General features: G+C 48.0%; 2 protein-coding genes across 2 annotated transcripts in view; one reads left to right on the top strand and one right to left on the bottom strand.

The window, feature by feature from the left end:
• SEC14L5 (SEC14 like lipid binding 5) overlaps nucleotides 1-6,935 on the top strand; it is a 31,299-nt gene extending 24,364 nt beyond the window's left edge. The window contains exons 7-15 of the mRNA XM_035549045.1: nucleotides 331-520; nucleotides 1,168-1,256; nucleotides 1,806-1,876; nucleotides 2,529-2,700; nucleotides 3,353-3,487; nucleotides 3,916-4,053; nucleotides 4,162-4,407; nucleotides 4,831-5,009; nucleotides 6,190-6,935. Of these exons, the coding sequence (XP_035404938.1) occupies nucleotides 331-520; nucleotides 1,168-1,256; nucleotides 1,806-1,876; nucleotides 2,529-2,700; nucleotides 3,353-3,487; nucleotides 3,916-4,053; nucleotides 4,162-4,407; nucleotides 4,831-5,009; nucleotides 6,190-6,295 (1,326 nt within the window). The 3' untranslated portion in view covers nucleotides 6,296-6,935. The remainder of the gene's footprint in view (nucleotides 1-330; nucleotides 521-1,167; nucleotides 1,257-1,805; nucleotides 1,877-2,528; nucleotides 2,701-3,352; nucleotides 3,488-3,915; nucleotides 4,054-4,161; nucleotides 4,408-4,830; nucleotides 5,010-6,189) is intronic.
• A 4,591-nt stretch (nucleotides 6,936-11,526) lies between these two features.
• NAGPA (N-acetylglucosamine-1-phosphodiester alpha-N-acetylglucosaminidase) lies at nucleotides 11,527-23,092 on the bottom strand. The gene is made up of 12 exons (XM_035549044.2): nucleotides 22,968-23,092; nucleotides 22,370-22,855; nucleotides 19,054-19,193; nucleotides 18,396-18,504; nucleotides 17,942-18,070; nucleotides 16,877-17,085; nucleotides 15,719-15,766; nucleotides 15,175-15,303; nucleotides 13,866-13,997; nucleotides 13,625-13,685; nucleotides 12,884-13,129; nucleotides 11,527-12,121 (listed from the first exon to the last, which is right to left on the bottom strand). Exons 1-11 carry the CDS (start codon nucleotides 23,090-23,092, stop codon nucleotides 12,925-12,927), a joined length of 1,773 nt encoding a protein of 590 aa, XP_035404937.1. The 3' UTR covers nucleotides 11,527-12,121; nucleotides 12,884-12,924.
• Between the last annotated feature and the right edge of the window lie 184 nt (nucleotides 23,093-23,276).

The raw sequence follows: 23,276 nt of genomic DNA, 5'->3' as shown, positions 1-23,276 counted from the left end.
AACTTTAGCCAGCCCGGAGTTTGCGTGGGCGTCTGGCCATCAGCTCGCTTAGTGCAGGGGATTCTCACAGGCTGTATGTGTGCATGTGCAATGCTCTGATAAATTAATAAGCCCATCTCTCTCAAAGGGACATGAATTCTATGATTCTACGAATTAGTCACTGCTTTCATGCTCCTATCACTATCTGCTGCATTGAGTTGGATTCGGGAGGGAGAAGGAAAGTACGTTTGATCTTTATCTTAAAACTGGTGCATGCTCTGCAGGCTTCTCTGCAGGCTTCATAGAGCAGTGGTACAAGTCCTGATCCTTACAATTTCTCTTTTCTCTCAGATCCCCAAAGATGAACATATCCTTCGATTTCTACGGGCTCGTGACTTCAACATTGACAAAGCTCGAGAAATGCTCTGTCAGTCGCTGTCTTGGAGAAAGCAATACCAGGTGGATTACATCCTACAGTCCTGGAGGCCCCCAGCCCTCCTAGATGAATACTACACCGGAGGATGGCATTATCAAGACAGAGGTTAGAAGCTACCACTTACACTGATTCTACAGTGTAGCTTGCATTATAAGACCTTATAAGTAGCTTGTCTGTTTTTGGAGAAGATTGTATTGATGCTTTAAACATTAATAAAGGAGTTCTAACGTCTGTAAATAGCCATTCTCTATTGCTGTAGTTACCTTATTTTCTCTGCACAAATCAGGCAGACTAGAACCAGTGCAAAGCAGCATCTCCTTGATAGGATGGCCTTTGGATGTGATTTTTATCCTGTTCAAATATTTAATGTGGCATTTGTAAAAGGTACTAGAGTGACAGTCTGGGAGACTACAGTACATGGCTCTGTCCGCAGTAGAAGCTTCTCCTCCTGTGCTTGATGTGAGGGCAGATTCTAGCTCTAGACAATCTGACTCTGTTGCTCTTTGCCTCACTAAATTAAGAATACCAAAGACCAAACAGTGTCTTATCACTCGGGACACTCTCTGCCTAGTCAGTGGTCCTAGCAGCCCATTGAACAGTTTCTCTCGCAGGCACGTGACACATCCCTGCTCACAACAGGCATGTTAGGATAATCACCTGCATACCGCTTTTCTGCATGCACTGAAGAACTTTACATCTCTGGGCATTTCAAGTTCAGTTATTGTTTTTAAACCCTTACGTTTGTTTTGAAGATGGACGACCGCTTTACATCCTTCGTCTTGGCCAGATGGACACAAAGGGTTTGGTGAAAGCCCTGGGAGAAGAATCACTGCTGCGACATGTAAGATCTACATTAATTTCTCACTTGAGGAACTGTATTTCCCTTGGGGTCTTTAGAAGTCTTGCTGTAGTGCAGCAGCAATCTACCTGCTTGACAGACATGATCACTGTGTTTTGTGGCTGACAAACCAAAGTTATACCTTTGGCTTAGTGTCTTTGGTATGCCCTAGCTTCTCTGTCTTCCTGCAGAGACAGATGTGAAGTTTTTGTAATCATACAAATGGGCCAGAAGGATGTTCTCTGATAATTTGCAGTTCAACAGTAAGCTTTCCATGGCCATTTTCCATGCAGCTCAGTTAATAACATTTGACCTTGAGGCTCTTATACTTCACTGTAGATTTTCAACACCTCTACCTTGTACGTCCAGCATAAATTTTCAGTAAAGAAGCTTTTCTTTTTCTTCCAAACACATAGAGACTTACTGTTTTGCACACTGTAAGTTCTCAAACTGGTATATTTCTGGGCTGTGTATTTTTAAAGGTTTTTGGGTTTCTCCTGGTTCCTCAGTCACGCTCAGGCTAATCCCAGTCTATACTATCTTTAATTTCAGGTTTTGTCAATTAATGAGGAAGGACAAAAGAGATGTGAGGAAAACACCAACCTATTTGGCCGCCCCATCACGTTAGTATAGTCAGTTTTCTTGTATCCTTACTGAGTTGGAATGAATGTAATGAGGATGATTCTGTGAAGGTTTTAGATGATGTTCTTAGGTTTAAACTGCAGAGAGCAGTGTTGTGCGTGTCTTACAGGCTGTTCTTGTTTGGGCTTTGGGGTATCTTGTATAGCAGACTTAAATGCAGATAAATTCTACAGCTTCATATGAAAACAAGTATTGCTCCTTCCTTGTTTTTTTTTTCTGTCCCCCTTCAGATGAATTTAACTTTGCTATTGTAGTGCTTTTAATCCAGAACCTTAAAATATACTTTTTAATATTTTTTTTTTAGCAATGTGTCTGTATGCCTTCACCCTCTTCCACACTGATAGCTTTTACTCTTACCTTCAAGGTTGAACGTCTGCTTTATCTTTTTTTTGGATGCAGTGTACTGAAAGCTCACTGGATTCAGGCTGTCTGCTGCCTGAGTAGAGATCTACTCTTTACTGGAACTGCTTGTTTCCCTCATTTAGTCAATGAAGGAAATCTCAAAAAAAGACCTCAACGGCCTTTAGATCTTGCTGCAGCCATGATGTTACTGAAAAGTTTTGTGGCTCTTAAGCTGAGCAGCCACTGTGAAAGAGAGATTCTGACTGGTCTTTTTCTTCACGTTTATTTTAGATCCTGGACATGTCTGGTGGACTTGGAAGGGCTAAATATGCGGCATCTCTGGCGGCCTGGAGTTAAGGCCCTGCTTCGAATCATTGAGGTTGTAGAGGACAACTACCCCGAAACTCTGGGCAGACTCCTGATAGTGCGAGCACCCAGGGTCTTTCCTGTACTCTGGACTCTGGTGGGTGAAATCTGGACTGCAGGATCATAAGCAGTTGTACACGTACAAATAGCTCAATCATCCAGTCATTGTAAGTTCTGCTTATTCAAAGGGTTAGGGAGTGAAAAGCTTCCAGGCACCTTGTACCTGATCTTCTGAAGAGGCCACAGCTTTGCTACAGAGCAGGCTGTGTATTTGATCCTATGGTTGTCATTCTACCAGGGCAGGACTTGGGACCCAAACTGTTCATCCTGGTGCAGCAGTGGTAACCTGTGGTGGGTGGGTTTTCATGTTCATGGGAAAAGATGATTTTTTTAATCTCATGCTGGAGGATACTGAAGAGAAAAGTAATGAATATGGTTCTTCCTAGTGCTTGCTGACAGTTATAGCAATGTAAGAATGTGCTTGATAAATTTCTTGTGAGGTTAGTTAGTGGTGAGGTTAGTGTTACGTGGTGACTGCAAACTTATTTTATCTGAAGTAGAAAATGTCAGGGGATATAGCATTTTATTTGTTATCCCTTACTTTGGGAGAGCACTTCAGAGTTGCAGAGCTCTACCCTGCTGCCGGCCTGCATTCCTGCTGATGAGGCCTTCCAGTCTTCTAGTTTGTATCTCAACATTACCTCTAACTTCACTTGGTGACAGTGATGTCCTCTGTCTACTTATTTTAGGTCAGTCCCTTTATCAATGAGAACACAAGGCAGAAGTTCCTTATTTACAGTGGGAATAACTACCAGGGTCCAGGAGGGCTGGTAGATTACGTGGACAAAGAGGTGATCCCAGACTTCCTGGGAGGAGACTGCATGGTGAGTTTTCCTTCCTGTTGTGCAGGTGGAATCAAGCTCCCTCAAATCCCCTCCTCCTACACACACACCCCACCAGCCTCCTGCTTCCTTCTGAAAGACGGTTGAATTTCTGCTCTGGTTGGGGTACCACTGTTCTGGTAACCACAAACCACTGTACAGGTAACTTGTGCACAGGAGTCTTCACCCTGAAGTGATGATGTTGCCCTAGATAGGAGAACCACACGTCAGCTTCTCTAAGTTTTTCAATTTCTTTAAGACTGATTAGAGAAATGATCGTAGTTCAGGAAAAACTTAGCCTCACTGTGAAACCTTATACAAAGTTAAGGTGCCTATCCTCAGTGTCCGACAGCTGGCAAGAGTTCAGATGACCCAGTACTTTACTAGTGGATTAATATGAACCCTCTTATTTGTGTCTCTTACTCTTCTAGTGTACTGTTCCAGAAGGCGGGCTTGTTCCTAAGTCACTTTATCAAACAGATGAAGAGCCAGAAAATGCAGATCACATCCGGTTATGGACAGAAACTATCTATCATTCTGCGAGCGTCCTCAGAGGAGCTCCACATGAGGTACAACCTTTGTAGGGAAAAAGTGTGTTTGTAGAGTGGGGAGGAAGATGCTGACTGCCATTTGAATGCCTGACTTTTTACAACGTGCTTGTTGTATTTCCTTTTTAGATAGTCGTGGAGATTTTGGAAGGGGAGTCTGTGATCACTTGGGACTTTGACATCCTGAAGGGAGATGTGGTGTTCAGCCTCTTTCACTCCAAACGAGCTCCTGAAACAAGTCATAAAGAAGCCGCGTTACCAAGTACCTCTACTGCTGGGGACAATGTGCAGCTCATTGATAAGACGTGGGTCCTTGGAGTGGATTACAGTCGTATGGAATCTCCACTGGTTTGTCGGGAAGGAGAGAGCATCCAGGTCAGATGTGTTTGGGCCCTGGCATGGATCTTACAATCCTAGCATGCTCCAAAATGATCTGGTGATGGGGAGGGGAAGGAATCGATGGGATGGGAAATCATGTCTAGTTTGGAAGCAGTTGCTGTGGTAATCGTTCTCTGAATTCCCTGTGAAAATGACTGCTACGGCAGTTCTAGTTTAGACTGAGCCATTGGAAAGAGATTCCATAAGCTGTGACAAAAAGCTAATTGAAGATAACATTAAAAAAAAAAGAAAAAAAAAACACCTAAGATTACAGAGCTGTGGCTGAGGCACGTAAAATGAATTGAATGATGTATGCTCCTCCAAGCAGTCAGCTCAGTAGTTCCTTTTAACTTTTGTCAAGTCATTCAGTTATTTCATAAGATGCCTGGTAATCACTTGGGAGTGCTCTTTTCTTTCCAGGGATCTCATGTGACTCGTTGGCCCGGCTTTTACATTCTCCAGTGGAAAATGCATGGTCCTCTGCCCTGTTCTGGCACTAGCCTCCCTCGGGTGGATGATGTTCTCGCCTCTCTGCAAGTTTCCAGTCACAAGTGCAAGCTTATATATTACTATGAAGTGCTTGCATCCAAGGACTTCAGGTAGGTTTCCTTGTGTGTGTTACTATACAACTTGCAATAGAGAAGCCGTATGAGAGGACTGAGTGTGACTTTAAACATGCAGATACCAATGACCTCTACAGGGTGCATATTTCATTGATAAGAAGTTAGATGGACACAAACTTGGTGGTATTATGTGGAAAGAGTCTCCTTAATGCGGTGGGTAATAAGGTTTTTCTTTTGTAGCAGGTTCCTCTTTGCTGGATGTCTGGCCGCTGGCTGGATCTCCACCAGTGGAATTTGTGCTTCAGTTCTTGATTACAGCTACTTGAAGTGAGGGAGATGTGCTGATGAACTTTTTGATATTAGCTGGGAACATTCTGAGAAGTTACTTTTTGAGTAACTTAACTATTTCGTTCATATTTCGTTTGGCATTTGACAAAGGTGTCTGTTCTGACTAAGTGTGCTTTCTCAGTAAGTGTGTACGTCAACCTCTGCAGGATAGCCTCTAGCCTCCTGTGATGCAAAAAGTACTTCTCAAATCAGCCAGTAATTTGAATACTTCACAAGTACTTTCCTAGGAGCCAGAGGACGGGTTAGGTAGACCAGGCTTGCAGATGGGCAGGTGCTGACCTTGAGAATGTGGCCTGGCCAGACCCTGTTGACGTAGAGTAGCAGCAAATTCCTGACTCCAGTCACTCAAACCTGTTCCTCCTTGCCCTACCTGCATAAAATGTGTTGGAAACAGTCTGCAGTCACAGCTGTGGTGACTTGAGTCTGTGTTGGCAGGGACTGAAGACAAAGACTGAATGGTGCTGGAGCTGCGACTCTGGTGCTTAGCAGGCTGGAGGTCCCAGGTTAGCTGCAGTGGCTGCATTCACTGAGCTATGCTGTGTTTGGAATGCTCTCTGGTTTTCCTTTCTGCTCAGCAACTGTGTATGCAGCCCTACAGAGAGACCAGATGCATTGTACTCCGAGGTTTACTGCAAGAGGCAAGTTGTAATACCTGTAGCTAGCAAAAAGATGTCTGTGATAACTTTTCCTTGTGACACAGAGGAAGGAACCTTGAGATTCGTAGAGACCACAGTGAAAATGATGGGACAAAAAATAAAGTACTTCTGTAAGCATTATAGAGAGTAGGTTGATCTCCTGTCAGATGTATACAGTTATCCATGAAATAGATGCCTGTTTCGTGTTTCACATCTATTTTGTCCTGTCCCAGGGGATCCATGTCAAGCCTGGAATCTTGCAACAGCGGGTTTTCCCAGCTGAGTGGAGCCACGACATCTTCCAACCAGTCCCAGAGCAGCTCCCATCTTTCCAGATAGCGAGGACAAGGCTACACCACAAGGAAAAATCACTCAGGGCTTCTTGGCTGCCCCAGAGCTGCTCTGTGCACCAAACCAAAGAGCCTGCAGGGGCTGAGCCTTGAGGCAGTTGTTCGTGTGATCACAGGCAGCAGCTGCTGGACAGCGAGTGACTTCTGGGAGCTGTTCTCGACAAAGACTTAGCACTCAAATGGCAGGTGTAGTACTTCTGTATCAGATGCCTACTTCTCCAGTAGTCTTTTTCATAGATCGTGTTTTTGGATGAATGTCAGTTTGCATGAATTCATGTTATTACTGAACTCTAAAGGGCTCTTTCCAATCAGTCCTTTTCCTGTGTGTGGCAGAGGAGACTGATGTTGCCTTATCTGATTGATCTGTAGGACTAGATTATTCACGTGTAGCAAAATTAATCCAGTTTTCTGGGTGCCCAGGGTAGCACTTACCCATCAGAAAGTAAAGTGGGCATTTCAGGTGCAGGGACTTGAAGCAAACTGTAAATACCTTAATACAAATAGGATATTTTAGAAACTAGTTACAGGTCAAACCTAAAACCTCTTCTGACCTGACAGGATGCTATTAGGAAATGTGTTGGATTTTTTTAACCCACTGAGACACAAAAATCAAAACTGTTTTCTAGAAAGTATAGGCAGAGAACCTGCCTCAAGTAAGCAGCATCTTTCTTAAAGATAGACTATTTATCCTTCCTCCTCAGGTTTACAAGCAATAATAGGTAGATCTGACCCATCTCATCAAAGTAGATGGAAACTGAATCAAATTATAAAGGGCTAAGAAAAGCAATATTTTATTTCCTGAAGGCACAAAGTTTTATGGCAGTATTAAAGAAGTCTTTATAATGTGAGCTAACTTGAAAACTTCAGAAAAAAAAGCATGTATGTATTTAAGCGCTTACTGAAACATATTTATTCAAATAATAGCTTATTTTAAGTTAATTTTTAACTTATTTATAATTTGAAAAATGAGTATTTATTAAATACAATCACTTTTTTTTAGTGAGACAAACTCCCTTTTAGAAAGGAATAACTGATTGTCTTCACTCCCAAGAATCTTTCTACTTCTAATTTTTGTGACTGCCGGATATTCTTGTGTAAAGGGCTGTATCATACATCGCACTAGGGATAAGGGCTGCATGTCATCTTTTCCTGCAAGGTCAAGTTAGAGTCCAAAGCTTTTGGGGCTCTACATGGATGTTTCCCAGGATTAAGAAGTGATTATTACATTACATTTGCGAGTTGTGAGAAGATGGTGCATCTTCATGACATTCATGACATGCCAAAACCACCGTGTTTGTCAGAAATCTCCATGATTATGCTAGAGAACAGACACATAGAAAAGGTGCTGGCAATTGATTTATCGGGGCGGGTAGCAGAGAAGTTGTGTTTTTGTTTAGGCAGGAAAAAAAAATAGGTGTCAAATACTGAGTTGCACTTAGGCGATATTTGCAATTAGCAGACATGTGGGACTTGTGATGCAGACCGATGTCTGCTCTAGGATCCAGCAGTGCTGTGCGGAGACCCCATCCCTACCAGCTGGAGGTGACTGCTGCATGGATCGCTCAGGCTGGCCTGAGCTACATGAGTGTCCAGTTCCAACCCTGGGCAACAGTGCAGATGGTTCTGGGGTTGGGGCAGGATTGAAGCACAACTTGCAGTGGAGGTGTAGTTTCTTTGCCAGCACAGCCATTCAGGTATCCATGGCCATGCTACTCAGTACAATCCTGTCTCTTTTCCCTTCTCACCAAGCTTATATTAAGGTTGATAAATGTGTGCAGGTAAAGAGAACATATATGTAAAGTAATTCCTTCTAATCCTACTTCTTTATTTAATTGCTGATTTTGAAGCACCAGGCACTGAAAAAGGAGAAAAGCATCCCAAATAATTGGAACAAAAGATGAAGTTGACGTGCTTATGTAAGTTGCCTTTTTTTTTTTTTAAGGAACAGAACTGAGGAAATTAGTCCCCCACCTTGTATCTCAGTGTGAGAGCAGAACAAGTAACTTAGTTAATGTAGGCCCTAGGAAAGTTCTGATTTCAGGGAATTCCCCAGTTGTTCTGTAGACTTTACCATTTCTCCCAGGTGATTCAATTTTTGCTTTTTCAGTATACTTGTAGTCTAACACGAAGAGGGAGAAGTACTACCTTTGCTCTGGAAAATCAAGAGTCCTGGAATTAAAATGCATGTGTGTATCCTTAATGTAAAATCCTGCAGAAATAATTAGTTCTGGTGCTAGAAATGCAGTTTCAAACTGGTTCCTAAAGCATCATGAACAAACCCAGCCCTTCCTTCCCTGGGCTGTTCCAGGATTTCATCTTTTTATGGCTTGATTCTTACTTAATTTGGTCATGTCCCATGGTGGTAACATTCCTGTTTCTAGTGTTTCCACTGGTTTCCTCTGATTAAGAATCTAAGAATCTTTCCCATTGCACTGGGTTCTCTTAATTTTAAAACATGGCGTATGCTGTTCTCCTCACACCAGTGAAAGGTTTGGGTGCTTAACGCTTGCCGGGGAGGCATCTGGAACTTGGTGCATTCTGGCAGGTAGGTCTCTGAATGAGCCAGGAAGAGATGAGGGGCTGGTCCTGCAGAGAGCTCCTTCCTGCTGGCTCTGCGGACACACGAAATAGCTTTTCCTCATTTGGTAGTATTGCTCCTGTCCCACAAGAAATTGCTGCACAAATCTGCTTGGGAAGCAGTTTGTGATCTCTCCCTTGTCGATTTCAAGCAAAATTGCCTGGATTATTTCACCTACCAATTTACTTAGCTAAAAAATGAAATAATCCAATATGGATTTTTTCCTTTTTTTTTTCCCCTGAATGTTGAGATAACATCCAGGCTGTAGTTCCCTTCCTTCTGTCATGGCTACTGTGCTGTGTTTTTGTTTTTCAAACTGGCTTTGTGAATTGCAGATACAAGAGAAGCAGGATTTTTCTAAAACTCATTTTTCTTCAAAAAAAAAAAAAAAAGACAAGAAAAAAACAGCAGGCTTTAGAAAGTAAGATGTTCTGTTTTCTTCACAGCAGTCTCTCATGAGTTGAGACCAAGAGGAGTTCTGGGTTCTGTTCCCAGTGGCTCCTTGTAAATCTCATGAGCCAGGACTCTGAAAGTGGGCTCCAGGTTTGGGCACTGAGCTGGAGGTGCAGCAAGGACCCCCTGCTCCTCAGCAGCACCCATGCAGCTGTTCTTCAGTGTAGTCGGTTTGGGCTGTGCTCAGGTAACGAGGTGGGTGCTTAACAATTAACTCCTCAGTAAATGAGGGCTTTCCCGTTTCACATATTCCATACACAGAACATAATGCCTACCTCAGAGAGCTGTTGCCATGTGTAACGTGTGATACAAGATCTCAAGAGAAACGGCGCTGTAGTTGATGTTGGCACACAGTGCTGTGCCATCGTTTACAACTAAATATGGCCATATGTGAAACCTCTAAGCAATTTCTACAGGCTTGCCCTGCCCTGCTGTTTACTAGCTTCTGTCCCAGTAGGACTAAGGACAGACAGAGCACATAGATAGGCACACGCTAAAGACGGACATCATTGTTTTTCAGGGCAAAGCTGAAATACAGTGACTGAGGCATTTTGGCTAAACGTTTTGGTGTGTTTCAGGTAGCTTGGTCTTGTGAAAGGACTGCGGGAGACTCTAGTCCGCAGGATGCCAAAGCAGCATTGCTGGCTTCTTTACCACTTTGTGCGTGCCAAGGGTGAGGCTGAAAACTGGCACGCCACATGCTTTTACATTGTCAGCGGGAAGGCACATAGTGCAGGTCCATGTTATCTCATGGCTTCCTGAGCCCTTGCTTTTGGGTGGCAGAGAGTAATCCTGATCGCCCTGAGGAAACTGAGTTACTGCAGTCATTTTGGCTGCACAGGTGTGTTTGCTGCAGTTTCAGACGCAGCCTTATTCATGTCAGACTTGTGGTTAGCCAGTTTGGTTGTATCACATTTTTCAATAACGGGGGAAAAATCAGCTTAATAAGAATTTATAAATCCAGATTTAACTAAATAACTGAAATACTGTTGAGTTTTACATTCTTTGCATTCTTTGGTCAGCTCTTTATAATAAATGGTACAACCCTCTGGGTCATGCTTTGAGCTTTGGAGAAGGCCTGAATTATTTTTGACATCTTTGGTTCCTTCATTAAAGATTTTGAAAATGCCATAACCTAGTCATCTTAAATCTGTAACACTTAGAGCAGCTCAGAACTGGTAGGGAATGGTGAGCCCAACTTGACCATTCAGCTCAGGTGTGAAAGGTGTTGGGTATTGACGCAGTAGCAAATTCCAGCTTGTTAGAGGCAGAGAAATCTGGTTTCAAAATGTATTTTACTAGCTCATACTTCTTTAACATCTGAAGTGTTTCTACTGTGAGCCAAACAATGGAAGAAGCTGAGCTATTAGACTCTAAAGACTAAAATTGACATGCATTTGTCAGACTCCTGCATGCTATTAGCTTTAACATTCCTCCAGCACTCGATTGTGATGATTCTTATACCTAATTATTTCTCTTTTGGAAGGCTAAATTGGTATTGTGTGACATGCATTGGCTTTTAATGACATTGACATCCACTTCCAAGCTATTAGCTACATAGAAATTAAATGGGCATTAACATTCTTAGCAAGCAGTGTCTTCCTTTCTCTCCCCTGTACCTGTCTGTTTTTATGTACTGAGGTCCTGATTTTTCTCAGCTGACAAAGAAGCATTCTTGAAGAGCACAGTAGCAAAATGCAGAGTGCTTTGTAATGTGTTACTTGACAACAAATCTGATACTAAAAATGTACTTAGTTATTGTATTTGTAGGTTCTGGTAGAAGCTGTACATTTCTGTATGTTGGAAATTAAAAAAAAAATCTCTAAAGAACACGTCTAATTATTTGATGAAATTCAACTCTTCAAATCTGAGGTAAATTCTGAAAATTTTAGCACGTGCTACTCTAGTTAAGTACCCACAGAAACAAAGGTAAGTCTTGCTTGTATCCAGTTATTTTTAATTTTTAAATAACTAAAATGTTTTTTAGTTTTTCCTGTAGAACCACCATTTGTTGTTTATGGTTATACCACAAAGTAGGCCAGTACACATAATCCTGCAACATAGATAGATATTGAAAATGAAGAGGGCTTCATGGCTTTGCATGGCCTACTGAGATTAACTGGGAAAGGATCGTTTCTGCCTTCTGCAGCTGAGCATCAAGAATTCCAGTTTCAGGCAATTATTACTAATTGACTTTATTCAAGTGGCAAGTTGTCTTCTGTAAATAAAAAAATAATAGAATCTTCAGTTTACAGTTTGATTTGATGCCAGCAGTGGCACAAAAATTACATATTCTTTGCTTGAAGAGATAAAAATAGAGTGCTTAAAAACATTCAGGCTCAGACAGGCTTTAAAAACCCAATTTGCAGCATTAAAGTAGCATGTTAAAGGCTAGTTTCCCCTCACATGGAAGCAAACTCATATTAATTCAGTGTGCAATTATGTGTTCAAATAAAAATATCCAGTTTCCAGCTGAGATGTTCAGGATCTTGGGTTGCTTGAAGTACCGATCATGGTCCCAGCCCCTGATGGCTGCCGTCCCCTGAGGAGGGAAAGGCAGTTCTGGCAGCAAGAAGCAAGGCTGCTGTAGGGACTGTACCGCTGGCCCAGGGCAGCCTGGTGGTAGGAAAGCACACGCTGAACGGGCTGGAGTAGGGCGAGCCCAGTCCACAGCTCAGGAGTGTCTTGCTCAGGCTGCTGCCTCCTCTTCTTTTCCCCAGGTGAGAGCTTGAGACTGTGGTACCTTACTGGCTGGGCCATGCAGCCGAGCAGAGCACGCTGCTCCTGGGAGGTAGGAGAGAACACAGGAATGAGGCTTTTCAAGCAGCATTGACTCTTCGTGTTGCTACACCATAAGAATCTACTGAAAATTCAGTGCTTGTGAAGCACCTGTTAGACTAGTCCTAGGACCAGGGATTCAGTAAGAAAACGCTCTGGCCCTGCGGTCAGCATAGGGCAGGTAAGAAAGTCAGGTGCAAGAACGCCACAGCCCTGTCTGTGTGTCAGCCTTTGAGCCTACCACTGGGGCCAGGAAGAAGAACGCCGTGGTTTTACCATGTGCTGCACCTGTTTTAACATTTTAAAACAACTTTTCATTTTTGATTAAAGTCTGAGCTTAGAAGGGAAGTGCAGACAGTTACAGACCAAATAATCCTTAAGCCTATCTTTATGCTAGAGGCAACATGCATTTTATCTTGCATCTTAAAGATACTTACAGACTACATCACTCTGTGAGAAAGGACCTTTCTGAAGTACCCTTGGCTTTACTTCTGCTGCAGCTGTGGAATTGCCTTATGTGTGTGGAAGCCAGCCTGCTGCTTGCACCCTGCATCCGCTGATGGCAGCTAGGGACCCCAAACCCCAGATGCAATCCCATTTGCTCCAGCCAGAGCAGCTGGGGAAGGGAGTTCTCAGCAGGACTGGGCAAGAAGCAAGGGTGTTCCTTAGACAAAAGCGTCTTGGGTTTGTCAGCAGTTTTACACTCTAGGTCTAGTCAGTCTGTAACAGTCAGTGCTGCCTCACAGGACGAAATGCAGAGTAACATACCTCTTCTTTTCTCATCTGGGACTCTAAAGGAGCGTCTGAATTTATTCCTGAGTATCTTCAGTCTCACAGGCAGCAGATGTGGAGTTATGACTGGCTTCTCCATTCATCTCCATCAGGGGGTGATAGAGATAATCACCACTTTTACGTTGCCTCTCTGACCTGGCCTTGAGAAAGAAGCCTATGTTTCCCATGGTGCTAATCACAAGAAGCAGAGCCAAGACAGAGGTCATGGAGATCCAGGTTCTTCTATCAGATACAAGAAAAATCCACATAAGCAACGTCTCCTGACCCGCTCTCACATGCTCCCCATGCGCAAGTGATTTCTCAAGGTTTGTACTCTCTTCTCTGTCATCTCAAGCTTATGGTTGTGTTCTCAGGCAGGTGAGAACAGGCTCTGTGCAAGGCTCTGACAGGCTGCTATGGCAGCCAGAGCTAATGGGTGGTTTTGGCTTTGCCCTCAGTTAGTGCGTGACCAAAGTGCCTGCAGAGAGGCTGTAGCTTCAGTAATACTACCAAAGCCGGGCTCTGGTGGTGGGTCTGTCCTGGTCCTTTTGCTGGACATACAGTGCATCAGTGGGAGAGGAAAGGTGGTTGTTTGTGCAAGCTGCTTGGCACTAGGCTCAGCTCATGACCTGTCCCTGATGGTGGCTTCAGCTCAGCACTTGTCTTACAACTAGGTTTTGTCGCTTTGCCTCACGTTACTCTGGGTGTGTATACGCGTGACCAGTATTACACACTTACTCTGACAGAGAGAATTTTTCTTTGCTCTTTCCCTTATTCTGGGAAGCCAAACACTGCCCAGCTGGAAAACAAAGAGGGAAGAAAGTTAGTGAAGGGTTAAAATTGCAGTGAACAAGGGTAAGCTCAGCTAAGATAACAGAAACTCAAGCCTGTTGACTAAGCAAACAGAACATTATGTGCCAAAGATGCTCTTCCAACTACTTAAAAAAATAATAATCCACCCCAATGCACTCAGAGGTACCTTTGTTTAGCTGGTCCTGTATTGCCAAATCATAGGTGATGTTACAGCTGCCCGTCTCTCGGTCGCAGGGACATGCATGTTCACATGCACAGAGCTGCTGGCAGTTTGGCCCATACCAGCCCATGGGGCATGCTAGGAAATGGATCACAAAGAAGCTGGTTATTATCAGAGCTCTGCGTGCTCAGAACTCAGCCAGTCCGTCACCCTGCAGCTCCCCCTTAGCCCCCAGCTCAGTTGTGCCTGTCTCACCAGCCGAGTGCCAGGAAAGAGGGACACACTCGCAGCTGTAAGAGAGGCTCAGCCCTTGCATATAGCTGATGAGGTATTCATCGTGCCTCTGGCACCACAGCAGGCTCCAGCACTGTTGCTTTCAATGCATTTTTTTCCTGCCACCTTTGAGCTACTGGCCTGCTCTTTGGCTCATAAGCAAAGGTGGCAGGGGGGCAGTGCCCAATTCCTAAAGGGAAGGAGGTACTTCTGTCTGAGCACAGGCATCCAGCAGACTCTTTAGTTGTGCTGAATAGTCAGCTTCAAAGCCCCCATGTTTCCTGCAGCCTGACAAAGGTGTTCAACTTCCCCCTCTGCATTCTCCATCAGCCTGAAAGCACTGAACTCAAAGTTAACTACTGTTATTTTGCTTACTTCTAGGAGGAGCTTTTGTAAAATAGGGATCAGGCTAGTTGAGTGTTCTTAGGCTGAGAACAAAGCATCACTGAAGTAACTGCGCACACAAGTTTACACCCACGCTGTAATTAACTTGTCCTGTCAGCAGAGCAGGCTGTTCAGGCAGATAGGCAGGAGCCTCCAGTACTTCAGAAAAATTGCAGTTACCCAACTGAGCATGTTGCCAGCTCAGTTATCACCAGCACACGCACAGCTGGAATTCCAAGGCCAGAAGCCAGATGGGCCCTTTGGAGCCTTTCACAGTCACTGACTTGGATCACCCGAAGCGTGACCTGCGGGCAGGGCCTGCTGCAGCACCTTCAAGGGAAAGGCATGTGGGCATTTGTTTTCTACACACACCAAAAAAAAAAAGCAACACAGCTTTTCTGGGCAGAGACTCAAGAGGGATCTGCAGTTTTCTAATGATAAAGAAAATGTCTCCTCTCTCCTCTCTGTTCCTTTTCTTTATAGTCAATTCAGGTGGGACAGGCGAGCTCTTAAGAGCTGGCAGGTTATGCTCCAGCTGTGAAGCTGAGGCCTAGTACTGTTCAGCAGAGCTCACGCTTGAGATGCTTACATGAGGTGGCTCAAATATGACAAAAAAAGCCTCTCCCCAGCCCAGGCTGTTTTCCAGAGCAGCCCTTACCATGCTCACAGCTGGTGCCATAGTACCCAGCTGGGCAGGAGCAGGCTCCGTGCACGGGGTCACACGAGCCACCATTCTGGCACTGGCATTTCTGGGTGCAAGCATCCCCGTAGGAACCGCTTGCACAAGCTGCAGGAGACAAGCAGAGATGGCATCAGGCCTTGTCACAAACACGTGCAGTCTCACCCCATGTTATACCCCAGAGCATTCACTGGCCCAGGATGTTGATGGCTGCTCAGAAAAAAGTCTGTGCCTTGACCAAGGAGCAGCACATCTCACCCAGGGACCATGACTCCAAGTGGCAGGAAAAGGGCAGTTTGCAAAGGGCTTCACACCAACCCAACCTTGAGAGTCTCAGGCTGCAGTTAAGCTCACACTGACAAAAAAAGAGAGCATGCTGTAGCCTTGCCCTTTGCTACTCCCTCTTGGAAAAGAGTATTGGGAGACCTCCCCCCTACTGCAGCCAGCCAGCCCACGAGGAAGCAGTTCGGGCTATCCTCTTGACGACTACAAAGAATTAGAGTGGAGTAGAAATCAGCATTACCTTCACTGCAGTTGCTGCCAACCCAGCCAGCATCACACAGGCATCCAGCTGTGCAAATATACACAAACAGACATTAACAACACAGAAATGCTTAGAAATTGCAGGAACTCAAAATTAGGAGCCTCTGCTTCTTGGGGTGGCCTCTTAACTTGAGATCAGGCTGCCTCTGCCAGGGAACCCACAGACGAGGAATCCTGAACTCACAAAGAGGTCAGGTACAAAAACCCCACCCATTACACCTGCCCCACACAGCAGTTCCCAAGACACCTCCTGCTTGATTGGATTTTGAGTTATTAACTCTGGGTCAGCTATTGGCAACACCTGCACCCAGTGAGCTCTGCCCAGTCATTTCACTGGTTCAAACTGGGCTGTGAGTTAAACCAGGGAGGTACAAAAGAAATGAAAAAAGTAAGCTGGAGTAAGCTGGTATAGAAGAGCAAAAGCTGAGGGTTGTGTGTTACAGCAGTTGCTGGTTTCAAGACCAGTTTACAGAAGAGTAGCAATTGCACTTGTAAAAACTGTGACGCGGGGTAACTAAGTAGGGGGAAAAAAGGAACCACAAAGGGAGGGGGCAGAACTCAGCTGCGTTATTTGTCATGCAGTGTAATACACTGCCCTTTCCAACATCTCATTTACAAAGAAAACCAGGAGCACAAGCACAGGGGTCAAAAAGGGAATCTGAGAGACGGAGTTTGAAGTGAAGCCCTATTACAGCTCTAGCTTCCAAATCTGAGTCCTAGCTTGGCAGTGCTGCTGTTCCCTAAAGGCAGTATGTTCTGACTGCCTCCACCCCTGGAGGGAAACAGCTTCGTGCACCAGAAGGTACGACCAGGGCTGAGGCAGAGCCCCTCCTGGCTTGCAAAGGGGGGGACTGGCACCTGCAGCACCAGAAGCCTGGGCACCAAAACATGGGCAGCCTCGGCTGGGAGGGAAGCAGCTGCTGCTGGTGGCAAATGGCATCAGCTGCAACCCTTCAGCCCACGATGGGAAAGGGCTCCGGGGACCAGCCAGGACCACACACTGTGACACAGAGCCTGGTGCCTCTGCACGTGACACCTGTACTACAGCGAGCTGGACTGCTCTGACCAGGTGAGCAATTCACCCCCGTGCCCCCGACCGCCACCCAGGGACACCCCCTGTTGCAGCACAGTGACTCACAGTCCGTGCAGGTGCCGTGCAGGCTGCAGTTGGAAGGGCCGCAGTCCAACATGTCACAGGCTGGACCTCTCCAGAAGTCCCCAGCGCAGCGGCACTCCCCTTGCACACAGTCCCCGTGACCGCTGCAGTCTGCGGGCTCGCAGGCGGGCTCGTGGATGCACATGATGGTCGAGATGCTCCGAGGGCAACGCCACATGTTGTCAAAGGAGCTGGGGACAGAAGATGGGTCCCATAAGGTGTGCAAGCATTTTGCTGCTCCCAGCCCTACATGAAACCGGTTGGTAACAACCACGGATTTTCATCCCGATTCACACTGACAAAGGAGAATGTCAATAATGGAAAAATATAAAGTTAGATTTGAGTCAGCGTTTTACCGAAGTATTAACTCCTATCGGACAGGAGTCATTTCAAACACAGAATTACAAAAAAGCAACGTGCAAGCAAAGTCTCCGTGTAAGCAGCCCTTGCTTTCCTAACTTTCGTGTTCAATATGTCTTTATTAGAACATTACTGCCTTTGACGTAAGGGACATTGTTGCAGTAATAGCAACACTTGGCTTTCAACTGCCAGACAGCAAACAGAATTTTCAATCGCTGCAGTCAGAAACAGCTGAAAACCTAAATCTAACATAAATTATTCTTTAGGTACCCTGACTTGAGGCAGAGCAGGGTCTCCAGGTCAGTGTTTCTCTTCCACAAATAATACACTGTTGACAGATCTCTGCAAATCTGGGTGAACATGCAACTGCAAATTCCTCAGTCAAGAGCTGCTTTCATACCCAGTTCCTACACAAGGCCACTCCATCGCCTCAAACAGCTTTGCTGCATGTCTGAAAACAGCTAAACTTTAATCCCAGATGACTAAGTGGAAAATACAGGTAGTTACTAATTGCTTTAAATTTAGAGTCACTCTCCCCGAGAACCTGCCACTTGCCTTTACACTGTGAACTTCTAGCAATGCTAGGACTGACTCCCCAGCAGACCAGAGGGATGGGACCGAGCTCTGCACGCTAACGGGAGCTGCGCAGTTTCCTGTGCAGTCCTGGCACATGCAGCCAGCACCTACCAGTGCTCTGACGGGTAGCTTGCGAGGGTCCCATTTAGGACTAGTGTTGCGGACCCTCCACCATCCAGGTTGATCGCATTGATGATTCCCTGCTGCTTCAGAAAGTCAGCCATTTCCCAGAGGTTGAGCCTGCAAAAGCAAACGGTTGTCACTGTTCGTTCACGCCATCCGACTTGGATGGCACTGCTGTACCAGAAGCTCGGCCCCTCTCCTCAGCAGCTCTCCCATCCCATGTATGCTGACTCGCTGCCTGAAGGCTGCCGTAGCACCCTGTGGCTCTGCCGTTCTAGCACCACAAACCATCAGGCAGTGCCTTCAAATGACCTCTTCAATTCTGCAGGTCTCTGCCTTAGAACACGTTAGTGGCAGCTGCAGAATCCCTGCAGCTCTAGTGACAGAATTTCAAGACTGAACTTGCACCTCCCCTGAGGGCTCACCCCAGCCCTGGCCTTACCCTCTGGATTCTGTCTGTCCATCCACGTGAACCAAGACCAGCTGCCCTTGACTGTCGTGTCCAACTGCGGTCCTGGCTGATATCACATTGATGAACTTCTCAAAGGTTCCTGTGCAGGAGAGGAAATGATTCATCCACCAGCTGGCTGACAGGACTGGCTGTTTAGACGCATCTGCCTGCAAAACAGCTCCCAGCAAAGGGCACAGCTAAACTGAAACACAATGAGAACAGAGCCCAGGTTCCTCTTGTTTATCCGAGCTATCTAGGAATAACATGCCTAGAAGCACTCTTGTCAGGTTTCCATCTGGCACAGGGACAAAGGAAGGGGACACAGAAGCCCTCAGTTTTCATGTCCTACAGGAGGCACCTGCTTTGAGTTTCTCCGGACAAGCATTAACACCAAACGTGCTACCACTTCTCACAGTCCTTAGCAAATTCTCTTCGATAGCACTGAACAGGCAAGCACAGCCCTGCCTTGCAGACTGCCGCACTTGTACCGCACCTGCCACACACTTGGGTAAAGCAGCGCAGAAAAAATGTTGCCCTCTTAAGTGAGTAGCAAATACTGCAACTAGACAACAGTTCCCGGAGCTCCCACCACCTTCCAACAGCCTCATCAGGACAATCTACGCCCAGGCTGAAGCTTTACGGTATTTACCTGTGGACTGAGTTTCATCACACTCAGCCGTCTGACTCTGACCGATGTACACTTCCCCGTCTCTCAGGAGCCAAACCACTCCACTCACAAGCTGAACAAAAGGGTTTGCTTGGTCCAGAACATCTTCCTCGGACAGGTAGCTAGGAAAGAGAGAGCAGGAGGAGTTAGCCCCAGTCACGGCAGTGTTACGTAAAAGCTGCTTCTGCTGCTGCCAGAGGGCTCCGGAGGCAGAGAGAAAGGGAAAAGGTGGCTGAGTGGATGTTAGCTACATTCAAAACAGCAGCCAAGCAGTGCAAAGCGTCCCTTCGGCAGCCCTCTAGTGGTACAAAGCCACTGTCAGTGACCTGACTGCCCCAGGCCGCTGTGCACAACACAGCTCCTGCCACCAACGTGGTCAGCAGACCCGGGGCAGGATAACAAGGGCAGAAAGCATCCGGCAGAACACGAGGGCAGAGCCACTGGCAAGCCCTCAGGGGTCTGTGGGAGCACCCCTAACAGCTCGCTGCCTGTCGGCTTCCATTCTGCGCAACGCTGACACCGAACAGCTTTTGAAGGGGTTTCCAGAAACAGCACCCAGCTGCCTGCAGCGGCACTGGGGGACGCGACCTGTCCCCTGCATCTGGGAAAGATTCCTTTGCTCTTCCAGGCAGCAAAACCTTCCACCGAACAGTCAGGCAGCAGGAAGGACTGCTCGGCTACCACTGCCATGCTCAGGCAACACGTGTCACTGGGATGCTTCCCAAGGGACAGTCTTCTCTCAAAGATCAAGGTGCTGAGCCACACCTGGTTCATCAAAATCTGATGCTGGTTGGTGTTTGCAACCCAGAGGACAGCTGCAAAGGCTTGAGCTGAGCAGCTGTACTTTCATTGTAAGCTCTGACAGCTTTTGATTTAAGACTAATTGCTGCACATGTTCCAGACATGTCCTGTGGGAGCTGGACGCCTACCTTTTAGTGTTTTAGTGTGCATGACTGTAGCCGAATAAAGCATCCCGTTTTGTAAAAAAGTGAAACTGAAAATACCTGAATAGAAAACATGCAGAAAGAAATCCCTTGAATGCTAGGAAGTGAATCCAAAAGGAACACAGCTGATCAAACTGCACACCACCACGAGCATGGGCTAGCCAACCGTCGGCTTTTAAAGCCTGCGGTTACCTAACCCCAGTCTAAGCGGTAGAGGTAACGTCTCTGCTAGGCTGGGGGTTACAGCGTGCCCAGCGCACTGTCCTGCTGATCACAGCACGGTGTGAGAGGGTCAGGTGTGGACTACTTCCCACTGCCCTGACAGTCCAAATTACTCATACCACAACTATCCCTAGTGTCACATTTTGGAAACTGCAAAGACAGCTCACACACACCAGTCTCACTCTCAGGAGCCACGAGATGCCGCAGCTCGTGCAGTGGGGAGCTGGAAGCTCCCTGAGAGCAGCACGCGTGGGCAGACGCAGGGACACCACAGGGTACAGCTCCAGCACCAACCAGCCCCGGCACAGCGGGCACCTGGATTCACTCTGAGCTGCGGAGGGAGCACGCATCGCTCCAGTCTCAGGCTGTGGGAACACCGGGTGCCTCTCCCTGTCCTGGCGTGGACTGGTTGAGAAGCTGTGCTGCCAGGACAAGGAGCTACAGGAGGAGGTCAGCACACTGCACAGCAGCTGGGATGATGAGAGAGATGGACAGACAACAACCTGCAGAAACTGAAGCCTCGATGCCACTAGGAGCACCCAGAATCTGCTCACTGGGCTGGCAAACCCTGTGCTGGTGAAGGCTGGAAGACTCAGCGCTGGCACCAGGAGGGAGGGAGCTCTTCCTCCTCCCACAGATCTGCACCTACAGAGCAGGGTCTGCGCTCTACAGCAGGAGAAGGGCTGGGAGCTCTGTGAAGCCAAGCCTAAGTGGTAGCACAGCTGCTACTGGCAACAGGAATGTGGCTTTTACAACAACAGAACCCTCTTTGAGCACTGACAGGCAGAGATGGCATCCAGCTGACCAAGTGAGGCAACAGTTGCTTTTGTAAAGAGGCTGGCCAGCCTGGTGAGGAGAGCCTTAAACCAGGAACGATGCAGTGAGAAGATGATAGCCCAGTCAAGTGAGGAAGTGATAGATCAGGTTGGCAATGGCTGCAGGCTGACATGGACAAAAGACCTTACAACAACATCAAAAAAAAAACAAACAAAAAAGCCTGAAGGGGATCTAAACCATATGCACACAAAGAAGGAAGTGCCCAGAGGACTCATATGGGAAGTTTTCACCCCTTTCCTGCGGAATCAGAACAGGTGCCTATGTGAAACTGCTAAATGCACAAAATGGGGAATTAGAGGCCGGTGCAGCTGCAGGGCTCTAACTTCATTGGGATCATGGAGACTGTGGGATAGCGTGACTGGAACGCTGGATACCAGCTTCTCAGGATAAGACTGAACCCAGGGAAGGCAGCAGAAGTGGGGCGCAGCAACCCTTCACAGGAGAGAGCAGCAGGAACGCCTGGAGCTCTGCCTAGGCACCAAACACAAGCGAGCAGAGACCTTAGGGTGAGACCTTACAGGTTAGGATTAGAGCACCAGCAGAGTGACAAGGGTGATGTCATGGTGGGTGCCCGCCTCATCCTGCCTGATCAGCAAATGGTGGATGAGACCTTCTTCAGACAACTGGGAGAAGCTTCGTGTTCACAGGCCCTGGTGCTCATATGGGACTTTAACTACCCTGGTACCTGCAGGAAGGGCAACGCAGCGGAATACAGGCAGTCCAGGAGACGTCAGGATTTCCACTGAACAATAAGACACATTTTTACTGTGAATAGTAGTCACACACAGGAACAGATTTGTCCCCATCATTGGAGATGTCCCAAACCCCACTGGACACTGCCCCGAGCAAGCTGCAGGAGCTGACCCTGCTCCAAGCAGGGTGCTGGGTGCGGCACCTCCAGGGCTCCCCCCCATCCCAGCGGTTCCATGCAGCAGCCAGGGCAGTTGCACTCTGCCGCTGTCTCCTCTGCAGGGAGGACGGAGCCCTCTCCCCTTCTGCCATAACCAAGTGCACCAAGCTGGGAGAGGAGGTGAGGAACCCTAAGCAGCTAGGGGGCATCAGAGTGACTCACCCAGCTTATCCTCATCCTAGGAGAGGAAGCCAATGGGTTCGATGGGAGCTCAGTGGGTTACAGGTAGGACATCCCTAACTTCAGAGAGCACAGCACCGTAATGATTTCCCATTCTGTGACACTGCTCTAACCATGAGAGGCCACGGAGGCAGTGCCTGGGCAGTGCTTCCCGCCCGAGCGATCCCTACCAGCCTGCAGGCCGCCAGCCACCCCCCGTTCTCACCCGAACACCATGGTGCCATCCTTCCGGATGCCGAACTGGGCGTTCTGCAGGCCGCGGGCGTTCCTCACCAGCCTCCCATCGCTCACGACGTTCCCCAGGCACTCCCCGGTCTCCATGTCGAAGTAGCCGCCGTTCTGGGCCACCAGGCACTTGCCCAGCCTCGCCGTCTCCTCCACGGGGGCTCTGCGGCGAGCCTGGCAGCCGCCCACGCCGCCGGGCTCCAGCACGGAGAGGGTCCTGCGGGGGTTCCTCACGAAGGTGAAGTGGCCGTAGACCACCCTGCGGCCGTCGCCCACCGAGGGGACGTAGGAGACGAAGGTCCTGGTGGTGGCCAGGGGCAGGCCGGTGCTGCTGTCGCCGGGCCACGCCTCGTGCGTCACGTTGCCGTGCTGCAGGGGCTGGCAGTCCCGGACGTCGCGGTGGTGGTGCCGAGGGCCGTGCCGGCCGGGGGGGTACGGCTGCAGCAGGCGGGGGCCGGAGGCAGCCCTGCAACGACAGCACCGAGGCGTTAACGGGGCGCACGGCGCCGGAGCCGAGGCTCCGCCGCTTCCCCCTCCTCCTCCGCCCGGCCCCGGAGCGCAGCGGGGCCGCCGCTCACCCGGCGCCGAGCGCCGCCTGCAGCCAGCCCAGCGCCGCCAGCGCCGCCGCCGCCAGCGCCCGGCCCAGCGCCCGCCGCCGCCCGCGTTCCCCGCCCGCGGCCCCCGCCGCCACGGCGGCCGCCATCTTCGGGGGGCGCTCGGCGGCAGCGCGGCCCCTGGCGGCCGGAGGCCCCGCGGCCGTCCCCGGGGTCGGCGGCGCCGCGGGAGGGCGACCGCGAGCCCTGGCTCTGCGGCGGGGGGAGAAGGGGCAGAGATGCTACGGGAGAAGCGGAGGGAGGGTGGCGGGAGGCCGCCGCAGGGCGCGCGGT

Source organism: Cygnus atratus, chromosome 15, assembly GCF_013377495.2.
Source record: "Cygnus atratus isolate AKBS03 ecotype Queensland, Australia chromosome 15, CAtr_DNAZoo_HiC_assembly, whole genome shotgun sequence".
Classification (NCBI taxonomy): domain Eukaryota; kingdom Metazoa; phylum Chordata; class Aves; order Anseriformes; family Anatidae; genus Cygnus; species Cygnus atratus.
The sequence above is the reverse complement of the archived record's forward strand: the minus strand, read 5'-3'. Positions and strand labels throughout refer to the sequence as shown.

Coding starts and splice junctions, on each gene's coding strand:
- NAGPA (XM_035549044.2), bottom strand. CDS start 23,092: ATGGCGGCCGCCGTGGCGGCGGGGGCCGCGGGCGGGGAACGCGGGCGG. Junction 19,194..22,369: donor GATGGCACCATGGTGTTCGG/GTGAGAACGGGG, acceptor TCTCTTTCCTAG/CTACCTGTCCGAGGAAGATG. Junction 17,086..17,941: donor AGCTACCCGTCAGAGCACTG/GTAGGTGCTGGC, acceptor TTCTGTCCCCAG/CTCCTTTGACAACATGTGGC.